This window comes from Rhynchophorus ferrugineus, unplaced genomic scaffold (genome assembly GCF_030347505.1).
Source record: "Rhynchophorus ferrugineus isolate W39M unplaced genomic scaffold, kcgeb_rfMv2 rfM7, whole genome shotgun sequence".
In the NCBI taxonomy this organism is placed as follows: Eukaryota; Metazoa; Arthropoda; class Insecta; order Coleoptera; family Curculionidae; genus Rhynchophorus; species Rhynchophorus ferrugineus.
Window position 1 is genome coordinate 27,050,718 of NW_027472586.1, and position 22,330 is coordinate 27,073,047.

At 32.5% G+C, this 22,330-nt stretch overlaps 1 protein-coding gene across 1 annotated transcript in view; it reads left to right on the plus strand.

Moving 5' to 3' along the window:
• Dip-B (Dipeptidase B) overlaps positions 1-16,439 on the plus strand; it is a 105,065-nt gene extending 88,626 nt beyond the window's left edge. The window contains exons 9-10 of the mRNA XM_076409745.1: positions 15,877-16,071; positions 16,153-16,439. Coding sequence (XP_076265860.1) covers positions 15,877-16,071; positions 16,153-16,337 — 380 coding nt within the window. The 3' untranslated portion in view covers positions 16,338-16,439. The remainder of the gene's footprint in view (positions 1-15,876; positions 16,072-16,152) is intronic.
• The last annotated feature ends 5,891 nt before the right edge of the window (positions 16,440-22,330 follow it).

The following is a 22,330-nucleotide window of genomic DNA, read 5'->3' on the forward strand; positions in this document are numbered from 1 at the left end:
TAGCATTTTGAGTGAAGCAACTTTTGTAATTGTGAAAAAAATGGATAAAAAGAGATTTCGCGTGTTGCTAAAATATTGCTTTTTGAAGGGAAAAAATACAGTCGAAAAAAAAATGCTTGATGCCGAGTTTCCGGACACTGCCCCAGGAAAATCAACCATCAAGGATTGGTATGCTAAGTTTAGACGTGGTGAAATGAGCACCGAAGACAGTGGACGCCCAAAAGATGTTGTTACAGACGAAAACATTTAAAAAATCCACAAAATTATTTTGAATAACCGTAAATTGAAATTCAATAAAATAGCAGACACATTAAAGATATCGTGTACATCATATCATTCACGAATATTTGGGTATGAGAAAGCTCTGTACAAAGAGGGTGCCGCGCGAGTTCACTTAACAAAAACAACGACGAGTTGATAATTTGGAGCAGTGTTTGAAGATGATCAAGCGTAATAAACCCGAGTTCTTGCACCGATATGTCACAATGGATGAACCATGACTCCATCATTTTACTCTGAAGTCCAATCGACAGTCATCCGAGTGGGCTGCGCACGATGAACCCGCTCCAAAGCGTGGGAAAACGTAATAGTCGGCTGGCAAGTTTATGGCGTCTGTACTTTGGGATGCGCACAGAATAATTTCGATTAACTGCCTTGAAAAAAAGGACCATCAACAGCGACTATTATATAGCGTTATTGGACCATTTGAAGGACGAAATTGCCTAAAAACGGCCGTATTAGAAGAAAAAGAAAGGGCTGCTTCACCAAGACAATGCACCGAGTTACAAGTCAGTGAAAACGATGGCAAAAATCCATCCATCTACCGTATTCTCCAGATTTTGTCCCCAGCTACTATTTCCTGTTCTCAGATCTCAAAAGAATGCTCCCTGGGAAGAAATTTTTGTCGAATGAAGAGGTGGTCGCCGAAACTGATGCCTATTTTGAGTCAAAGGACAAATTGTACTACAAAAATGGTATCGAAAAATCGGAGCTTCGCTATAAACAGTGTATCACCCTTGAAGGGAATTATGTTGAATAAAAACAAACAAATTTTGTAAAAAAATGTGTTTTACTATGGTAGGCCGGAGACTTTTCAATTGGCCTGTTACATGTTTTTATTTATCTAAACATAAATATAACTCCCAAATTAAAGAGTTGGTCTCAGAAAATACAGGTAAATTATCAAAGGGTGAGGGATTTTTAATCATAACGAATTTCTTTTCTTTACGACTATGTTATAGTAAGGTATCAGCGTAATTGTTATAAGAAAATGGAGTCATTTGTGTAAAACATTGTGTGTGAACCATTTTATTGGGGATATTATTATAACTTCTGGGCCTTTTTAGTGTTGTTTTAATTCTAGTACATATTTTTATTTATCTAAACATAAATATAACTCACAACGTAATTAATTGTCCCCAAAAACCCGGTGAATTATCAAAGGTTGAAGAATTTTGATGAGTCTATAGAATAGACGTTAGTCTAAAAAGTTCCGATACCATACATGGCTTCCCAACACTATCAGATGCCATAATTCGGTGGAAATAGGCTGTCCGGCTGGTAAACGCCATTTTATTGGCAATGCCAGTTCGAGAATTATCGTTTAGGAAGAGAAAACAGCCACGATATATACGTCGTAAAGGAAAAATGCATTCTTGCGAATGATTTATATGCAATCGGGTTTTCATTGGAAAATGCAACATTGGCGGCAAACTATCTGCACCAATATCGCATTTTCAATCATATTTGCGTGTAGTAGATATTTATATCAAAAATCTCTAGAGCAGTTTAATGAATCCTCACCTTTAAACAAAAAATGGGATCATAGATGTATTCGAAATAGGAATCCTCACCTTTAAACAAAAAATGGGATCATAGATGTATTCGAAATAGTGCTGAATCAAATTTTCTTATTGTAATGTTCATTTTGAACATATTGCTGAATGGGTTTAAGTTTCTATTGATACAACTATTAAAATCGATGACATTAACATTTCTCTATATATAATCACAGCTTTCATTACTTTTGACGTTTAATTTGAAGACATCTAGTACCGAAGCCCTTCAAACACTTTTATAAACTTATGGTGATGCTGCTCCGTCATATTTCAATTGTTGGTTTCAACGATTGTAAAGATCTGATTTTGATAGCTGTCATAAAGGAGCACTTAGATGAAACAATACGTTCGAAGACCATGATTTCCAAGACTTATTGGACGAAAACCGAGCTCAAGCTCTCAAGGAACTTTGAGGCAGCTGCTCAAGTGTTACCAGACGCTCCAGGCATATGGTGAAAATAATCTAAAATGAGAGAAAATAATTATACTCATGAATTGACTGAAAATACATTTTCTACATTGTTTTACAGGAAATAAAGAGAGTTTTCTGTTGCGCATTGTGACTGGCGATGAAATGTTCTACTACTAGAATCTAGATATTTATTACTACTTCATTCTGCATAAGAATACTTAAACTACACTTATATTCCTAAGCAATACACTTCGAAATATCACTCGAATGTTCTTTTCACTATTTAATTTTGTATAAGAACACTCAGACTATAATTACAATTCGTAGGAGTATATTATGCTTCATAACATTGATATTACTACGGAATATACTTATCACTATTTCATTCTACACAGGAATAGTTAAACCTACATTCCTGAGGAATAGACTGCCAAATACTTATAATATTACAAAATATATTTATCACTACTTCATTCTGCATAAGAATACCTAAACTATACTTACATTGCCAAGCAATACACTTCCAAATATTGATAATACTATGGAATATTCTTATCACTATTTAATTCTGTATAAGAACACTTAGAATATAATTGCAATTCGTAGGAGTATGTTATGCTTCGTAACATTGATATTACTACGAAATATGCTTATCACTATTTCATTCTACACAGGAGTAGTTAAACCTACATTCCTGAGGAATAGACTTCTAAATACTTATAATATTACAAAATATATTTATCACTACTTCATTCTGCATAGGAATACTTAACTGATATCTACAATTCATAGGAATATACTTCGAAATATTGTTTATACTACGAAATATATTTATCACTGTTTCATTATACATAAGAATACTTAAACTACACTTATATTCCTAAGCATTATACTTCGAAATATTGATAATACTATGGAATATATTTATCACTATTTAATTTTGTATAAGAATAGACTATAATTATAATTCTATAATACAATTCAATAATTTATTTACCTATACCTTTATATAATAATGCATTGTATTTTCCTTGTCTTTAGATCATTAGGGTGTCGTTGATAGTTTTAGATTTTGTTTATTTGATCCACTTTTGTTGATAAATTTAATTATTATATAGTGTCACTGTACACTGTTCTTGCATCTTAGTAAAATGCTCTCTAATTTCTTCTCTGGTTATCTGAATTTCACATTCTTCGACTTTTACACTTAACAAATTTTAGCTATATCTTACCTATAAAATAATATTCAAATCATTACTAAAATATATTTTATTTAACATAAATGTCTAATTATAACTAGTTATTACAATTTTTTCTACTATTCTTGATGGACAAACCTTATCAAAGACTTGACTACTTTCAACACAACAAGAGTCATTTTCTTCTCTGTTCTTGTTATAATTAAATTGTGGCATATGTTGATACCTTTTCGATGTCGTTGAAAATAATGTGTTATAGATTTGGTAGCAACATTCCCACTATAAATAAAATTGATGCTGTTTGGATTTCATAACTTTTAAAAATTTAAACTAACATTATGCACTCACCCTTGTTCTTCCATATTTTAAAACCGATGTATGTTAAACCACCCAGAATAACACAACAATTTTATTAATATTACTATAAAATTATTAATGTAACACAAAATCTAAATATTCTAGATTTTTTGTTGTTTTGACTTGATCGACTGTACCGATCCACTCGAAAAAATATACTGCCATTAGGAAAGGAAGACAATATGGTATTCTTTTGTATGATTTATTCTATGCAGGAGAGTGGGTATGCACCAAATCCGGAGATATTTATGGAGCAATGTATCCTATTAACGAGTAGCTAAAATTGAATAAAATTGTAACTGCAGATATCAGCCAATGTTAGCTGCACAAATTGAGCGACGTGTTGTTGCAAAAAACGCCGGCAATAGCTAGTTAAGAGATATAGAGAATTATATAGAGGATTGTCATAGGAAGCCGGGGAATTGTTCTGCGCTGTCTCAACAATGCATGCTCTGAGCGTAAAAATCATGGTTATCAACTGGAGAAATCGGCCGTTCGTTTTGGTCATAAGACAATAATCTGTGTTTGGTGGGACCAGGGTGACGTGGTGTATACGAACTGTTGAAACCTGGTGAAATAGTTAATAGTGATGACTAGCGATAAATAATGTTCAACTTGAACTCTGCATTTATTGATGAAATCCAGAATGGGTCCGAAGAAACGGCAAAGTGATTTTATATCACGATAACGCTCTGTCTCATATAGCCAAACCCGCCAAGGAAGCGTTGAAAGCACTTCGACGGGACATATTTTCACACCCGTCGTACTCTTCAGACCTTGTCCCGTTCGACTATCAAATTTTCGCCTCAATTAGACAGATCGCTTTTTTTGGGGTGGCATCCATAAATTTCCTGAAAGTTGGGCAAGATGTATAGAATCAAATGGCCGATACTTTGAACAAATAAATTTCTCAATTTTCTGGTGATGACTTTCCGGTACACCTGGTATAAATTATATGCAATGCATAAATTTAGGTATGGTATTAGTGCACCAGACTGATCGATGTATTATTATAAAATAAAGGACGGATGTTTGCTACGCCACCCAGTACCGACAGACGTCGCATAAAAATTATGCAACCAATATTAACTGTACTAAGTGAGCTTCTAAGATGTGCACGGTTCGGTAGCCTTGACTTTAAATTTTAAATTCATTGCTAACCTATAGTACGTGTTTATTGCATCAATGCAACAGCTTTATTTCAAATGTTTTATCGCCACCGTTTAACAGTATTTTATTATCGACGATTCGCGTTAAAACAGGCTGCGTTTCAACACATATTTTCTGTTTTACGGTCGACATTTTGCCAGGATACATCCTGTACAGTCGTCACAAAATTAACATTTGATTGCCATTAATAAATGCATAGAATCGTTCAACACAAAAAACGCTCGAAGATTTGATATAGTGTAGGTTTAACCTCATCAATTCCGAAGAGATAAATTGAAAATCGGGAAAACTGGATCCTATACACTATCCAATAAAACAGCGAACACACGTCATTTAAATTTATGACGTCAAAACGTTCCAATGTTGTCGCGTGACTTTTAGTTTATTTCGGTTTTGATATATAACAACATTCTAATGTAAAAAACATGAAATAAAATGTAAAAAACAAAAATAAATGAAACACAAATGTTATGTAATATACTTTATTTTAACATTATAGTACATCTAATGCAAACATTATCTACACTATAGTTTATAGGTTAGAGTTATTATATTTACATAGAACTTTTTCATAACAACCTGTGGTATGTCCTGGAGGCCTAGTCCACCTAATTAAGAATTGTATATCCAAGTAATGTATCTTATTTTCATTGGAGAGCATATTTACTTTTTTATGTTTAGTTCTTGTTTCCTTCGTTGTTGTGTTCGTTTGTTAGGTCATTTTAATATCACTTATTTTCTCCTTAGTTTCTTCTGTTACTACCTGTGCACATTCTGCTTGATAAAATTAGATTTAATCACTGCATTCTCCCCAATGGATTTGTCGTATCTGCAAGACAGTTAGTATACATTCTCTCGACATACATTTTAACCAAATGTTCATGTATATTCTGAAGAATTACACGCATATCTATGCATATAAATATTTCAGACTCTACAATATGATTTCCTATAGTTTTCTACATTAACTCTTGTTCACAATTCCACCATTTGTCAGTTTGTTCTTCTGTGTGACTGATGGATTTATCCAAACGGAAGGGTCTTATTGTAGACACTCCTTTTTTCCACATATCTAAACAGTCCTTACTTGTATACCTTGGTCGACCTGCATTTCTATTGTAATAATTCTTTGCCAGATCCCGTAATAATTCGGTTTGATTGAATATAAAGTATCAGGAAGGAGGACGTTACACTCTATGGCCATGTTGTTGATCTACTGTGTATATTTTGTTCAGTCATAATTGGAAAAAAGTAAATTAGATATAATATGATTATACATTTCTTTTATATTTTCCCATGGTTTCTTCAGAACTTAATGTGTACTATACAAACCATTCCTTAATTATAGTTTTTGCTGATCCATTTTCTGTGATGTTTTTCATGAATGTGCTGGTATGGTGCATTGTCCATAACAATAACTGATAGTTCCTCCTAGTTCTTTAACGGCTTATTTTCAAATTAGTGGAAAAATTTATGGTTCGTTTCTCCATGGGGGTCGCTCTAGGATTTGGAGGAAAACATTAACTCTGCTCAAGGAATAAAATTATTACTGTTTCTAGCATGAAGAACAATATATCTGCAACTAATTATTTTAAAATATTATAATTGACAAACAATGTTATTATACAACATTTAATTAATGAACTTTTACCTTTTTCCATTAACTTTTGTTTGTTTTTACCCTCTTTGTATTAGTGTCTTGCCAAGGGTGTTCTTATTTTCCATTTTGAAATATATATGTCCATACACAAATTTAAATAATAAATATTCCTTAATTTTATTATATGCTTTTACAAACTCTTACAAACTGTTCTTTTAAAAACGATATCTCGAAATTCTATTAGAGCTCTTCGTAGATTATCTTTACACTATTTAAGCTAGGACTTTTTAAGTCCTATGTTTCTTAACAAAGTATGAAGGGATGAGTCAAGGAGCTACATATACCTTAGCTTTCTATGGGGATACTTTCCAGACTAACAGTTATCTCTGAAATAATTGTTTAAATTATGTTTACCTTGACAAAACTACTTACTGTTTTAACACATTTCATAAATTTAATCTCTAATAGAACCAATAAAGGTATGCACGCGCTTATTTTCGGTGAATCCAACATTATATTGTTTTTCTTTTTTTGGTCACAGTGTCAATACTAATATTCAGTGCAGCTGTAACAATAAAAACATTTATTATTAGAAATACCCTAGCAACTAAATATTTAATAGTATCAGTACTTACCAATACTACCTCGTCCTTGTTCAAAGTTTCTAATAAGAGACATATTCCGTTCCCGACTGACTATATATTGGCTTCGGCATTTTCAGAGTAGTCACAGATATTAAGCAGCACTAATGTTTTGAAGAATTCTAAAGGCATTTGAAAACTTTTTTGGGTGAATTTTATATTTTGATTCGGTAACATGTTCGGACCTATCCGAAAGCGTTTTGTCCCTTTTTAAGAATGATAAAATGAGCGGGAAAATATTACTTGATATTAAAATGAATTTACAAATTACGATAGACAATACATTAAAAAACTTGATGACGTGAGTTCGGTGTTATTTTGGATGGACTATATTTCAAATCGTTGAAAGTAGTGTTTGGAGATGTTGATGAAAGTCTGGAGAAATTATCATAACGCCATACAAAATTTAGAGAAACTTTCTACAGCATGTGGTCACTAAAAGTCGCTAAAAAGTCCATCCGACACAATAACCGATGCTTAATGACTATCTGCAGTGAAAAGATATCGTTAATATAGGTACTGATGATCGTAAGCGACGAATCTTATTTTTGCAGTCATGGCTTGATTAATTGTTAGAAATGTCAATATAATTGGAATTCAAAAAATCTTACATTAGATATGCTTAGTACGATATTATTTATAAATTAATTTATTAATACTGTTCTGTGGTACTTGCATTAATACACAAGCAAGGCGAGCACTGGATAAATAGATCAGTATGTTTTTCTCACATTAAACTAAAGTTAACACTGTTTAGTGTAATACAAGGTTTGGTTCGCTTCAATATTCTGATTTCCTGCGTGGTGTGATCCTTCCACGTTACTGCGATTTAGTAACCTTATATCATGCCTTAAGGAGAAACCTTGGTTAAGTTATTGGCATTGCTGATTAACGGTAGAATTTTGCTTCGGCAGCATTAGGTTAATAGTTGGGTTAATTGTTTAGTACAACCATAAATTTTTGTACATCATAGGACAAAATTGGCTTTTTGATTGCCTGATTTTCTAATATCTTTGGCTTTAGATTAAGTTGAGAGTATCGTATCTGATCTGCTTGTTGCCTATTTGATCTAATGTTTCCAATTTAACTTACCATCAAGATAGAATTCTGTATGTTTATTTGATTCTAATTGAGCAATTAGACATCCGTCAAGTGATATTATTATATTTTTGTCCTTTTACGTGAATGTAAAATTAACACGGACAGTCTTGGAGTTATTAATCTGTATTTTCCAGTCTCTAGTCCATTTATATATCTTGTTGGCTGCCACTTGTACTTTTTCTACGGCCTTATGTGGCCTTATCTTTTGATATAGATATATCTTGTGGTTAAAAACAAATGCCTCTTGAATATGTTCCTATTTGGTGTGGAGTTTGTGCTAGAGATATTATTATATTTTATTTATTTAAAAATGAGGTTGCCCAGTCTTGGTTGGACATGATAACTCATTACATTTTATATCTAAATTATGTTCTGCCTAAAATCAGATAATAATGTATAATGGTTTACATGTAACCACGGTACCATAAATAAATCAATTATTGCATGAGATATTTCCTAGTTTTGTTCTTCCTCGTTTTGGTGACAAAAATATATCCCTAGATTATCATGACTCAAGATTTTTGCCAATAAGCCTACAACCACTCGTGTTTTAGCGAAACATCTATGAAATTCTGCTTTATATATACACAATAGTCATGGAAATCTTTTACAAAATATCCTTTAGAATTAAAAAAAATTACAACTTAAAAAAGCTGTGTTCTATCAGATAGTTGGTGGTCATGGTGGACTATTTATTCGTTTATGTTTGATAATATTATTGAAACAACTAAAATTCTTAAAAGACAAGATAATGCAAGTTGTTAATATTATTTATGATAAATAGTTTCAGGATATTGTTGATTGTTTTCCAATTTTTAAGTAGCTGTATAGATATTTTTCCTAAAAGCTTATCATCAACAGTACGTGGATGGTTGTCATTAATCATTAACATATCTCCGTAAAATAATTCAGTGACATCAAAGCAAAAATGAAGCTCTATTCCTTAAATTTTTATAACTTAAATAGCCTTTGTTATGAAGGACATGAGCCTTTTCAAGTTTAAGAAGCTCTTTAGCGATTGTTGATAGTACTTTAGTCTGATATACATTATTTATTTGAATCACTTTGATATATGGGAAGATCAAGATGTAGTATGTGGAAGCTGAATATGTCACCAAAATATTTTCAAACTTTTTCAAACATCTTACGATGGTGAGTGTGATATCCGCCACTTTCGACCTTTTTTTTAACAATTCTCTGTTTGGCTTCGAGACTTGGACATTGACTGGACATTGCTTAAGTCTATTATCCGTAATTTTGGACTATTTTAAATATGATGCTCATTCAATTAAAATGCATTAATCATTGCAGAGTTGAGGAGGATATCATTAGTTTGGACATGTGTCTTGACTGAAAGGTAAACGAATTCCTTACCTGCTTCGGCTACGAAAACAACATTTTCAGCTTAAAAAAACAACATAGCTCATCATCAGCTGCGTGTTGGTAGAGCACCCTACTGGCTATAAATTGATGATGAAAGTGATGATGATTTGTCAAGTATCAATTGATTTTTCCATATCCAAACTTTGTTCTATCCTATTGAGAACAATTTGAGCAACCATAAAAATGAATTATTATATTAACTAAGAGCGCTTAATTAACCACAATGTGTTTACTACTTATATTTTAAAAGAACTACGAGACAATACTGCCAAATTGCACACTATCTAAAATAAATCTGTAGAAATATATTAGGCATATGCACATTATAGCTGCTATAAGTAATATAAATATAAAAAATTTCTAAATTATACGTTACTATAAATACTTAAAAATACTTAGCATCGGGCAGACGCAAGCTAAAAGTCAAATGAAGATATTAGATATATATTAGAGAGTATTAAAATCTTTCAATATAATCAGTATACTGTACCAGATACAATGCTTGACCCAGTATTTTACCTTTAAAAAATTAGATGTAGATGATCAAAATATTTTTATATAACAGGTCAATTCAAAAGTCCAAGACCTACCATAGTAAAACAAATTTTTTTGGCAAAATTGGCTCTTTTTTATTCAACATAATTTTCTTCAAGGGTGATGCACTGATTATAGCGACTCTCCAACTTTTCGATACCATATTTGTAGTACGATTTGTCCTTTGCTGCAATATAGGTTTCAGTTTCGGCGATCACCTCTTCATTCGACAAAAGTTTCTTCCCAGCGATCATTCTTTTGAGATCTCAGAATAGGAAATAGTCGCTGGGGGCCAGATCTGGAGAATACGGTGGATGAGGAAGCAATTCGAAGTCCAATTCATGGATTTTTGCTGTCCTTTTCACTGTGACACGGTGCATTGTCTTGGTAAAGCAACACTTTCTTTTTCTTCAAATGCGGTCGTTTTTCGGCGATTTCGTACTTCAAACGGTCCAATAACACTATGTAATAGTTGTTGTTGATGGTCCTTCCTTTTTCAAGGTAGTCAATGAAAATTATTCCATGACCATGTCAAAATGCAATCGCCATGACCTTGCTAGCCGACTGTTGCGTTTTCCCACGCTTTGGAGCGGGTTCATCGTATGCAGTCCACTCGGATGACTGTCGATTGGACTTCGGAGTGAAATGATGGAGCTATGTTTCCTCCATGATCACATATCGACGCAAAAACTCGGGTTTATTGCGCTTGATCATCTTCAAACACTGCTACGAACATCAACTCGTCGTTGTTTTTGGTCAAAAGTGAACTCGCGCGGCACACACTTTGCACAGATCTTTCTCATACCCAAATATTCTTGAATGATATTATGTACACGTTTATTTGAGTGTCTTTAGAGTGTCTGATATTTCAATTCGATTCAATACGGTACGGTCATTCAAAATCATTTTGCGGATTTTTTAAAATCTTTTCGTCGGTAACAACCTCTTTTGGTCATCCACTGCGTTCACCGTCTTCGGTGCTAATTTCACCACGTCTGAACTTAGCATTCCAATCGTTGATGATTGATTTTCCTGGGGCAGTGTCCAGAAACTCAGCATCAAGCCAATTTTTTGCTCCAACTGTATTTTTCTCCCTTCAAAAAGCAATATTTTATCAACACGCGAAATTCCTTTTTATCAATTTTTTTTTCAGAATAACAAAAGTTCCTTCGTTCAAAATACTATAATTCAAAAACTAATGATCCAATAGCTGTCAAATTTATACACGCATCTTTTGAAGGTTAGGGCTAACTAAAAACATATGGATTTAATTCCAGTAGCGCCATCTATGTGCCAGACCGGGGACTTTGCAATTGACATTTTAGTTTGGTATTCTTTTGTTTGAACATATGAGGTCTGACATGATTTGATATTGTATCTTCCACCATTAGGTAAAATAAAATTAAGAATAACTATTAAGAACTCATCAACTAATTAATGCATTTTAAAATAATTATAATTGCAAAATGTACAAGTTGTTATATTATCATACCGATAAATAATAATAAATATGAAGAACTGTCGCCGCCACTGCCTCAGTAAACTTCTCTCTCCGTCTGTTATAGTCCTGCTATTATACAAATGTGAATCGTGAATGTAATTTTTGGCTAAGATGTCCGAGAAATTGCCTTTGGAGAAAGGTCTGCCGTTAGTTGACCCGTTAATGCGATAGGTCTGCTCTTTCTTTCGGTTGTGGCCGTGTCGTGTCTCTCCATTTTCGTTTCCCATCGAAGAACGGCCATGCTGCGCGCCCAAAAAAATGCATGTACAGTTAATGAATTGTCCTAAATTCATCTTTAATCGCTAAAAAATACGACACTACCGAGAACGGCACGCTGACGGTTTTTGTAATTAGGGCCTAGATAGCGGAGGTCTAAAACGACGTTGCGACTTTGTGACACGATATATACACGGCCGGACAAAAATATAGCATTTTTCTTATACAGGTTCGTTTTTCAGTATTGTCTTCAAATTTAAATTACGGCTGATGGTGTTCAGGCAGGGCAGTGAACAAAAAGCCAGAATTTTTAATTTAAATCCGATTAATTGTTTCTTTTAATGGTACGATCTTTATCTGTGTAGTATTATAAGATCATATTGTCAGTATTTAATAAGATTTCCTTTGCATTCGTTCAACAACAAAATGTTTTTTCAGGCTAGTATTTTTTTTATTTATTAGGCCTATAAATTCGTTTCAAGGAATTTTTTAGTTTAATTTTAATAATTAATAAGTAACAGAGTCTAGAGAACACGGCGAGTGGGATAGTACTTCCCACTTTAGTGTTTCCAAGTGTGTTTTTACCAGTTTTGCAACATGGACATGCTGAAAAACAACATTGTTGTGTCTTTGCTTTTATACCGGCCGTTTTCTCGCAGTGATCGGCTCAAACGATTCAATTGCAGTTGATAGCGATTCCCATTGACGTTTTCATTAGGATTTAGCAGTTCATAGTATACTACACCAAGCTGATCTTACCAAATACAGAGCGTTAGTTGGTAGCCATAGATATGCGGCATTTCCGTTGATGTTGATGCATGACCAGATGCTCCACATGATTTTTTTCGTTTTAATTTTCGCAATTGATCTACTTTTCATCACCAGTAATAACACGATCCAAAAAACTTTTTTGATTTTACTGTTGAGGCAGCATTTCTCACATAACCCAAATATGCCAGTTTTTATACCCTAGTGATGCCTTAAAATCATCGTCTTCAAATGGTTTTAGCTGTTCAGAATGCTCTTTGTCTTCGGTGCGAAAATTATCACTTTTATAACGTGGAAACCAGTTTTAATACATTGAAATCGATGAAACATGATCGCCATAAACTTCACACAGCATTTGATGACGTTCAACCGCACTTTTCTTTAAATTGAAGTAAAACATTAGTATTCTAAAATTTAGTAAAATTTATTAAACAAGGACATTTTCAACGCAATGAAAATATTTTTGTTTACACTTCGACAAAATGGCACACACTATAAAGTGAAGCTTCAACAAAAAGTTGGTTATAAATATACCAGATGTGATTTTATACATATTAACACTATTTCTTGTAAATTTTTTAAACAATGGAAAACAGGGCAGGCATTTTACAACTAGTTATCTAGTAACTTTACTTTTATATTATTTTTAAAGTCCAGATCTAAGACTTAAATTGAATTAACATTGTATGATGTATGTACTTTTCAACTGAGACGTTCTGTGTTCACGCAATCTTTCTCGATGCTTTTTCACAGACCTTTTAATTTCTTCGGTGACCTTTGATATCCTTAAATCTTTGTGGATGTCTTTATTTTTAATGTAATATGGTTTGTTAACAATGTTGCGGAGACCTTTGTTTTGGTGAGTTCGGATTATGTTAATATTAGATTTCCTTGTGTAACCCCATAATTTCACATAGTAGGTCACCATACTGGCTTCAAGATTTGCTTGTGTAATAACAATTTATTGTGGAGTATTAGTTCAGACTGTCGTCCACTACATTTTTTGACCCTGATATAGAACTCTGCTCGTTTATTTATAATATGCCCAGGCAATACGCATTTATAATTATATAATCTGTGTGCTTACTCTAAATTCTATATCTGTCCATTAATCAAATAATTAATATATTTCACTGTTATCACTCACATTTAACTGACTGGCAAGCTAATAGGAGTACATTGATACTATTTCGAAGTATTTAAAATTTGATCACACACACATACTTGTTATGGGTTCTAGAGGGACTATAGAGCGCAACACTTTGATTTGTAACCGTTGAATGATAGCTATATTAGATTTGCTTGAATTATCCCATAGTTGTGTTCCATAAAACCAATTATACCTAAGCATTGATTTAGACAATAATATCTTGTTATATAAGGATTACTTCGACTTGTACCCGACAAGCAGTATCACTTGTTTTAAGCTTCACTGATGGATCTAAGGTATTTTCTAAAGAATGCCATAATGAAATGTTTCAATGAAATCTATCAATTTTTCAGGTGCAATTTTATTTTATTAATATTAAGCCAAGGTCTTCTGGAATAGAGAACAAAAATCTTCTTCAAAACATTTGGTGTAATGTTTTCTGAGCATAAATTGTTCTTTTCCTTTCATTCTAATATAATTATATATCTTTCCGCGATACAAAAGCTGATAAATTTATGGCAAAAATCAGCAAGACAAGTATATGGCAGTCTTTATATTGGTATAAAATTTAAAATCTATTTCTTTTTTATTATTTTCTTTCTATTCTAGTCTATTTGAAGAAAATCACCAGAACTGATAATAACAGAGGTATTAATTTCCACCGCACAACCGAAATTGATCCACCGTATAGTCCTGACACTGGCCTGATATAACTTTTTTAAAGCCTCTCTGATAGAACTAAGCTACTCAAACGAATGCTTGTGAAAGCTGTCAATTCTTCCAGTCAAAATCACAAACATTCCTTAGGAATGTCTCTATAATCCAAGAACTTTTTTTGCATAAATATATTTGTTTTAAATAAATGAACTTTCACACTGTATAAAGCCTATGGAATTTTACTGGACTTATTTAATAATTATTGTCACCATCGTTCAGCCGCAATTTTCTTTTATTAGGTTGTGTTTCTATCACTGCTAATTTCTTTCTTAGTATTTATTATTGGTCTTCTGGAATAGAGAACAAAAAGTCTTATTCAAAACAACAAACGAACTAATCAAAAAGTGGTCTCAGTGCCTACATTGGTGGGATCACACAAAACATTTCCTCGGTTTCTCTTATTTCAGTTAAATCTGGATATAATACTCTATGATCAGTATAATAGAATATTTAATTTATTCTACATATAGCAACTTTTTTTAAGTAATTACATCTTACATTAAATATGCAATCTTAATTTACAAATTAATTTATTACTACTGTACTGTTGTACTTGCATTAATACTCAAGCAAAGCGAGTTTAGGATTAATACATCAGTATGTTTTTCCCAAATTAAAATAAAACTAATCCACTTAAGTTAAAGTTAAGAAATACACTTACATACTAAACAAGCTCGTGTAGTATGGTTCGCCTCAATATCCTGAACTCCTACGTGTTTTTCTGTAGCTGTATTACTTCCACTTTGCTGTGATTTTACGTTTAATACGTAATAATACGTTTTAACAGTAGCTTCTCAAATAATTTTGATATCCCAGGTACCAGTGAAATAGGCCTGTAAGATCCAACTTTCTTGCTGCAGGTTTATATCTAGCAACTGGCATAATTGCGATGGTTAACATGAAAATGTCACTCTGAAATATATACATCAGTTGAAATCAAAAATATTTTAAAATATTTCTAGAACCTTAACTCAGCCACCTACCGGATCTCTTTCAGACTTCATAATTCCATCATTTACTTCAAAAGAAAATATTCATCATAATTGGTCCAACCTTTTACGAAGAGTTCAATTACATACTCACGGGCAGGATACTTATATATAAAGATATCTGCAAATATAGTTCCACCATAGTTCACGTTCACATGAACACACATTGACACACTACACATATATTTTCTGCATTGTTAATATGTGTTAATATTATAAATATATTGAATATACATTATCCATTTTAATAAGCAACACGACTTGTCGCCTATATTTAGAAATCTTGCACTTTCTTTTCAGTTGTCGACAATGGTCCTGCATACAAAGCAAGTTTCTGCAGGGAATTGCAGCAGTACTCCGAAGAAATTGGCGATCCTTTTGAAATATCGACATTACGTAGAGAGGATATCAAGGATCATAGAGGTGTTGCCGAAGGCGATGATGTGGTTCAAGGCCAGCCCAAACCCTCCAGTCAATCGATGAGAGGGCATCAAGGTAATAAATATATTTTTGTGGTTTCTAGCGTCAAAATTAATAGGGGTGAACTGTTCTAAAATTCTTATTATATTATTCCAGGGCCTGTGGCATTTTTACTGCTTGCATCAGGACTAGACAAATACGGTTCTGCATCAGATACGCCTCTCAAGTATAGTCATCTGGATATAGCAGGATCAGCAGGAGATCTACCAAATCCAGCCACCGGTGCACCTGTACTAGCTTTGGCTAATACTTTACTTAAATTTACTGTCGACTCCGCATAAATATAAAAATATGTGAATTTACTGGTTTGATACTTACATATATATACATTATGGCCTATATATTTACAAGTCTTTAATAAAATAAAGATTTATTCTACTCTTTTTTGAAGAATTCAGTTATTTATACCAATCCCTAAAATAAATGCCTATAATGTCTTCCTGAAAACATTTGACTTGAATTTGTTGGTTGGATTCAACAGGTCCATTAAGAATGCAAATTAATTAATTATTTAATTATTAATATTCAAACGGTCTGAATGCGGACCAATAGGTTAATCTGGGGGACTTATTTAACAATCAGAAGATTAAAGCATTTAATTTTAAAAACATTTCCTGTAAATTTTTAGTCTATTTTTATGTCTAAATTTTAACGAAGGCATGGTGCTCCCAAATATTCCTCCTACGCATTCTTCGTGATCATGCACTATTATCCATAGAACAGAAAAAATAATTGCATCAGAAACATTGCTTCTATCATAGTTTTGTCAGATATTCAATCAAGTTCATTTAGAGACATTTTTTTGTTGTTCTGATCTAGATTTTGTACCTTCTTCATTTTAGGTTTTGCCATGTATTTTATCGGAAATAATTGTTGAATGCTTCTAAAAATATTTTTGAGAAAGCTGAAGACGAGATGAAAAAGAAGAAATGGTAGAAGGAAGAAATTGCATGCAGACGCGGATTTTTTTACCAGAATAAATCTTCAAAAACCCAGTTACATCTTGAAAATTATCTAGCTCTACTGACAAGCAGCATTCTTCCGAGCATTCTATTTATAATGCCCATAATGATGATGCCCAACAAGTCTTCAGGGATTTAATATGGTTCTGATGTATGTCATCATAACAAGACCGCTTTCATTCAAGTTTGACAAATTTGACATCGATCAAGATCGTCCAAAATCCATATATATATATATATATATATATATATATATATATATCCAATTTTTGCACACTAACAACATTTTTTGTGAGCAGAGCGGATTTTGGACGATCTTGATCGATGTCAAATTTGTATAATATATATATATATATATATATATATATATATATATATATATATATTATATATGGATGATGATACCTTCGATTATCTCGACTTGCACTATAATTTAGATGCGAAAAGATTTGTATTCTTGTATTGGATACAATATTATTCATAAAAAAAGCTTAATAAAATGCATACATAGTAGGATATAAAGTGTGAAGCGTTTAAAACAACAAAAACTGTTATTTTACTTTAAAACTGTGTAAGAAGTAGCAATTCATTGGACCGAAGCACAAACGATTCTTCCGGTTCTCATGAGCTGAAGCTCTCATGTCTAGACTGTCACTCATCACATCTCTCATTATGAGATAAACATAAATGCACAACAGGGTTTTCAGGGATATTTTTTTCAGTAAAATTGTGCGCCATTCATTTGATTTCAATTAATAACACAATTTGTAATCTCTTTTGTAGGACCTTTTGAACGCAATCGAAATTCCTTTAAATTTCTTTGGATTATTTTATTACTCATTTGATTTTTACAGTTTATTTTAAATATTTAGAAGTACATATATTTCCTTCTGTCTCCATCTCCTTGCCTTGAAAAATATTATTTCTCGTAATTTGGTTTTATGCTATTACTCCAACACATTTTGTCCAACAACCCTTGATTTATTATATGGGCCCAATTGTGTTTAAAGATGAAAAGTACATATATGGGCCTATAAATTAATTTTAGAGGATTTCCAACAACAAGGTATTATTGTGTATTAAATTGCATCGAGTACATTTGTAATTAATTTCATATCGAAGGCTTCACTTTTCGGTATGTGTTCATTCCGCGAAAGTGTAACTAATTTTTTTTTCGCTGCGTTTATTTACAAATATCTTAAATTCACATTTGCGGGAAGTTTTACTTACGTAACTTGTTAATTTGAAGAAAATGTTTATGATATCCATCCATAACATGCGAATACTGGTTTCCATGTTTTAAAATAGGTGGTTTTGGCAGTGAATACAAAGAGCTTTCTGGACAGCGAGATAAATTTGCATACAAAGATTTAAAACATTACTCGATGATATTTTATACCCTATGAATTGAAGCGAAGAAACATTGAAAGGCGCTTGGTTATACTTGATCCATTGCGATAATTCTAAGCGAGGAAAATCATGAATATCAGTGGTTACAAGATAATGCTCTCTATTGGGTGATATCAGCTTGGTATGGTAAACTATGAAGAAGTGCTACCCGCCGTATTCCCCAGACCTTGTTTCTTCGGATTACTACTTGTTCCTATATATGAGTTATGGTCTGTCCATGAGCAATCTGTATATGAGCAAAGACACAACAACATTATTCTTCAGCATAACAACCCTCAACTGCATATTACGGCTACCCGCCGTATTCCCCAGACCTTGTTCCTTCAGATTACTACTTGTTCCGATATATCAGTCATGGTCTATCCATGAGCAATCTCCATATAAGAGCCAGAGCTTCATCTTTTCTGAAGATACCAAAGAATGTGTAGATTCGTGGATAATCTCAAAAGATACATACGTAAATGACCTGAAAAATGGGAAAATGTAGCGACTATTGATGGACAATTCTTAAAATGCATTATACCTATATTTCAACATAAAGCTCTAAATTAAAAAAAATCTTATAAAACTAATTTATAGGCCAGAAACCAATGTTGTTTAAAATAATTAATCAAATTGCAATTATATTTGGAACAATATTGAGAAAAATATTTAAAAAAAGGCATCCGCACAACACTGGAATAGAAAGAGCCTTTCTAATAATAAACCAGAGACCGTACGTGCATCCTAGCATCAAAAATTAGTATTACATACTGCCATACTGCCTATAAATGGTCAAGTTTTATATGCAACCGATGTCTCCTCGCTAGGAAAGTAGTGTCTTAGCATATATATACACTTTCATCGCGGAATTTCAATGTTATGCAATTGCAACAATGCGAAGGGAGTGAAAAACTGGCTCGTTTTAATGGTTAATGAGGTTAAATGTCTTTGTTTTAGCCGGAATTTTAAATTAAAATATTTTTCATACTGTAACATACAATAAATATTTGCATGAAATTTAGTCAGCGATATCTATTGGTGGAAATGCCAAGCAAAAACGAAAACAAGTGTTAAACAATCTCATTTATGGTGACAGTGCAGCTCATATGTCGGTTTTGGTTTCAACGATTTAAATTTGATGATTCTGATGTCAGTGACGAATAAAGTCCTGGAGACCTAAACTTTGAAACCCAAGCTTAAACTCTCAAGGAACTTCCAGCTGGCTTATAAGTTGACAAATCAACTATTACCAGACGTTTTGATGCGACGGAAAATATCCAAAAATAGGGGAAATGGGCTGTTTCAATATCTCGTATTCTGTATTGTGTAGCTTATTGTGCTTATTGACGAATAGTACAAAATATTACGAATATTCCAAGCTCAAAAAGTTACAGGATAGTCCGGGAGATCCATTTAGATCGACATAGAAGCGGAATACTCAGGGCCATAATTTCTAATCATTATAAAAATTTAGTTCTTTGCATATAGTTTCAACTATTTCTAAATATCTACCATCATCAAATAAATAATCTAGTGATGATTTGGCATCAGTTCTATTACATGTTGTAACTAGTTATTTTTAGGTAGGAGTGTAGAAGAGTAGTAGAGTGTAGAACTAATTTCATTGAAATTTTTTTATCGAAGTTATGAAATTGGGAAATTAACACAAGTAAGTGGAGAAAGCGCATTTCCGCAATTCTAATTTACAAGACCTTCTCTCGCAACATTGTACTTATATTACCCCCTATCTTTAAATAAAAATCACTTCTAGTCTATTCAAAGTTTTTTTTGAAATGCATCATGGATATTTGTGACGTCGAAATATTGCAATGTCGCCGAACTAACTCTGAGTTTTAGTTCAGTTTGGCTTTGGTGGCTTTGGCATACAAGAAAATTATAATCTAAATAAAATAATTGAACAAAAATATTATGAAATATAATTTATTTTAACATTATAGTAAAACTAATACATATATTATCGAAGGACTTAAAACGTCAATTAAGACATTAATAGACACTAATAGTTTGTAGGTTAGATTTGTTTTATTTACATTTAACTCTTTTCCACACCATCGATGAGGTAGAGTTTCCAGACGCGTTTTTTATGTAGTGGTATACCCCTGCAGGTCTAATCCACCTAATTAACAATTGTAGATCTGAGAAACGTATTTTACTTTCATTGGAGAGCACATTTACTTGTTTCGTTTAGTTCTTGTTTCTTTCAATGGTGTGTTTACTTGTCAAGTCATCTTTATTTCTTCTGCTACTATCTGTGTACACCATTTTTCATAAAATTAATCACTAAATTCTGTCTAATGCATTTACCATATCTACAAAACAGTTAGTATTCATTCTCTCCTCATATGTTGTAACCTAATACTCATGTTTAATTTTGAATAATTACAATCAATTAATTATGTGCATACCTTTATAGGAATACAATTAATAGGAATGTCCAGCATTGCACAGCATTATCAAATATACTGAAAATTTCCTTCAGTCACTTTTACTTTCCCACTAATTATTCAATTCAATCGGTAAACTGTTTATCAATTACTTCTTCTGTATGTTTAATCGAGTCCATCCAAACCCAAGGTGTTATGGTTGACAATGCTTCCTTCCACATCTCCAAACAGTTTTTATGGAATATCCTTCTCGACCGGCAATATATCTGCAATTAATTATTAATAAATATAATGATCAACAAAACCTAATCGAATGCTATTGTAACTTTTACGTTTTTCCATCAATTTTTATTGTTTTTACACTTTTTTTTGTTACCGTCTTGCCAAGAGTGCCACAATGAACCATTTTGAATTATTCAAGTTTCATCAAGACACACACATTCAAATAGTTTATCTTCCTTGGTCTTATTTTATGCCTTCAAAAATTTAATTCTTTTCAAGGTAATGTCTGGAAGTTCTATTAAACTTCTCCGAGGGTTATCTTTACACCATTTAAATCCTATGCCCTGTAAGAGTGTATAAAAGGAGTCTTACATCCCTCAAAAAGCTGCATGTCCCTAATTTTTTAATGTATACTTTTCAGACAGACAATTTTCTTTAAAATAATTTTATTAAATTATGTTTATTTCGATAAAATTGTTTGTATACTTACTGTTCTTATACATTTCGTATATTTGGTCTCGAATAGAGCCAATATCAAAATGGTCAAGATTCGTCACCCACTTTCTATGTAGACGAGTTTTCTTGGGTGAATCTAACGTATTGTTCTTCTTTTGGTAAGCGATGTTATTCACAGTACCTACACTAATATTCAGAGCGGCAGCAACACGCTAAAACATTTTAAATAAAATTGTAGGGACTTATTATTTAAAATCATCAATAACTACCCCTCGGAATTTACCAGCAAAAGGGGGACTCCATTATCTCGTTCCTTTTCGAGCCGCAATCAATTTGTGATCCTGAATATCTATTGTTTTCGGCATTCTCAAACAAATTCCGTAATATATATTACGGATCGACTTAAAATTTATGAAAATAAAGTACTAAAATAATGTTTGCCGGTTTATAACCTGTAGCTGTAATTTGATAAGCTGTAATCTTAAAATAAATTATATTTGATAAAATTTTTGTTCAATTATTTCATTTAGATTACAATTTATTTGCATGTCAAAGCCAAACTGAACTAAAACTCAGAGTTAATTCGGCAACATTGCAATATTTCGACATCACAAATATCCATGATGCATTACTAAAAAAACTTTGAACAGACTATATCTACTTTTGTTAACTTTTTTGCCATGTCTGAGTTCACTTCCATTATTCCATTGAGATATATCACATGAGTAAAGTAGGTCAAAAAAGAAGGTTTTCTGAAGTATTTGGATATCTGCCGTTTGCCAAGCTTTGTCAAAGGGTTGCGTGGCACCAAAAAATATAGCTGAGTAGATCATTTTA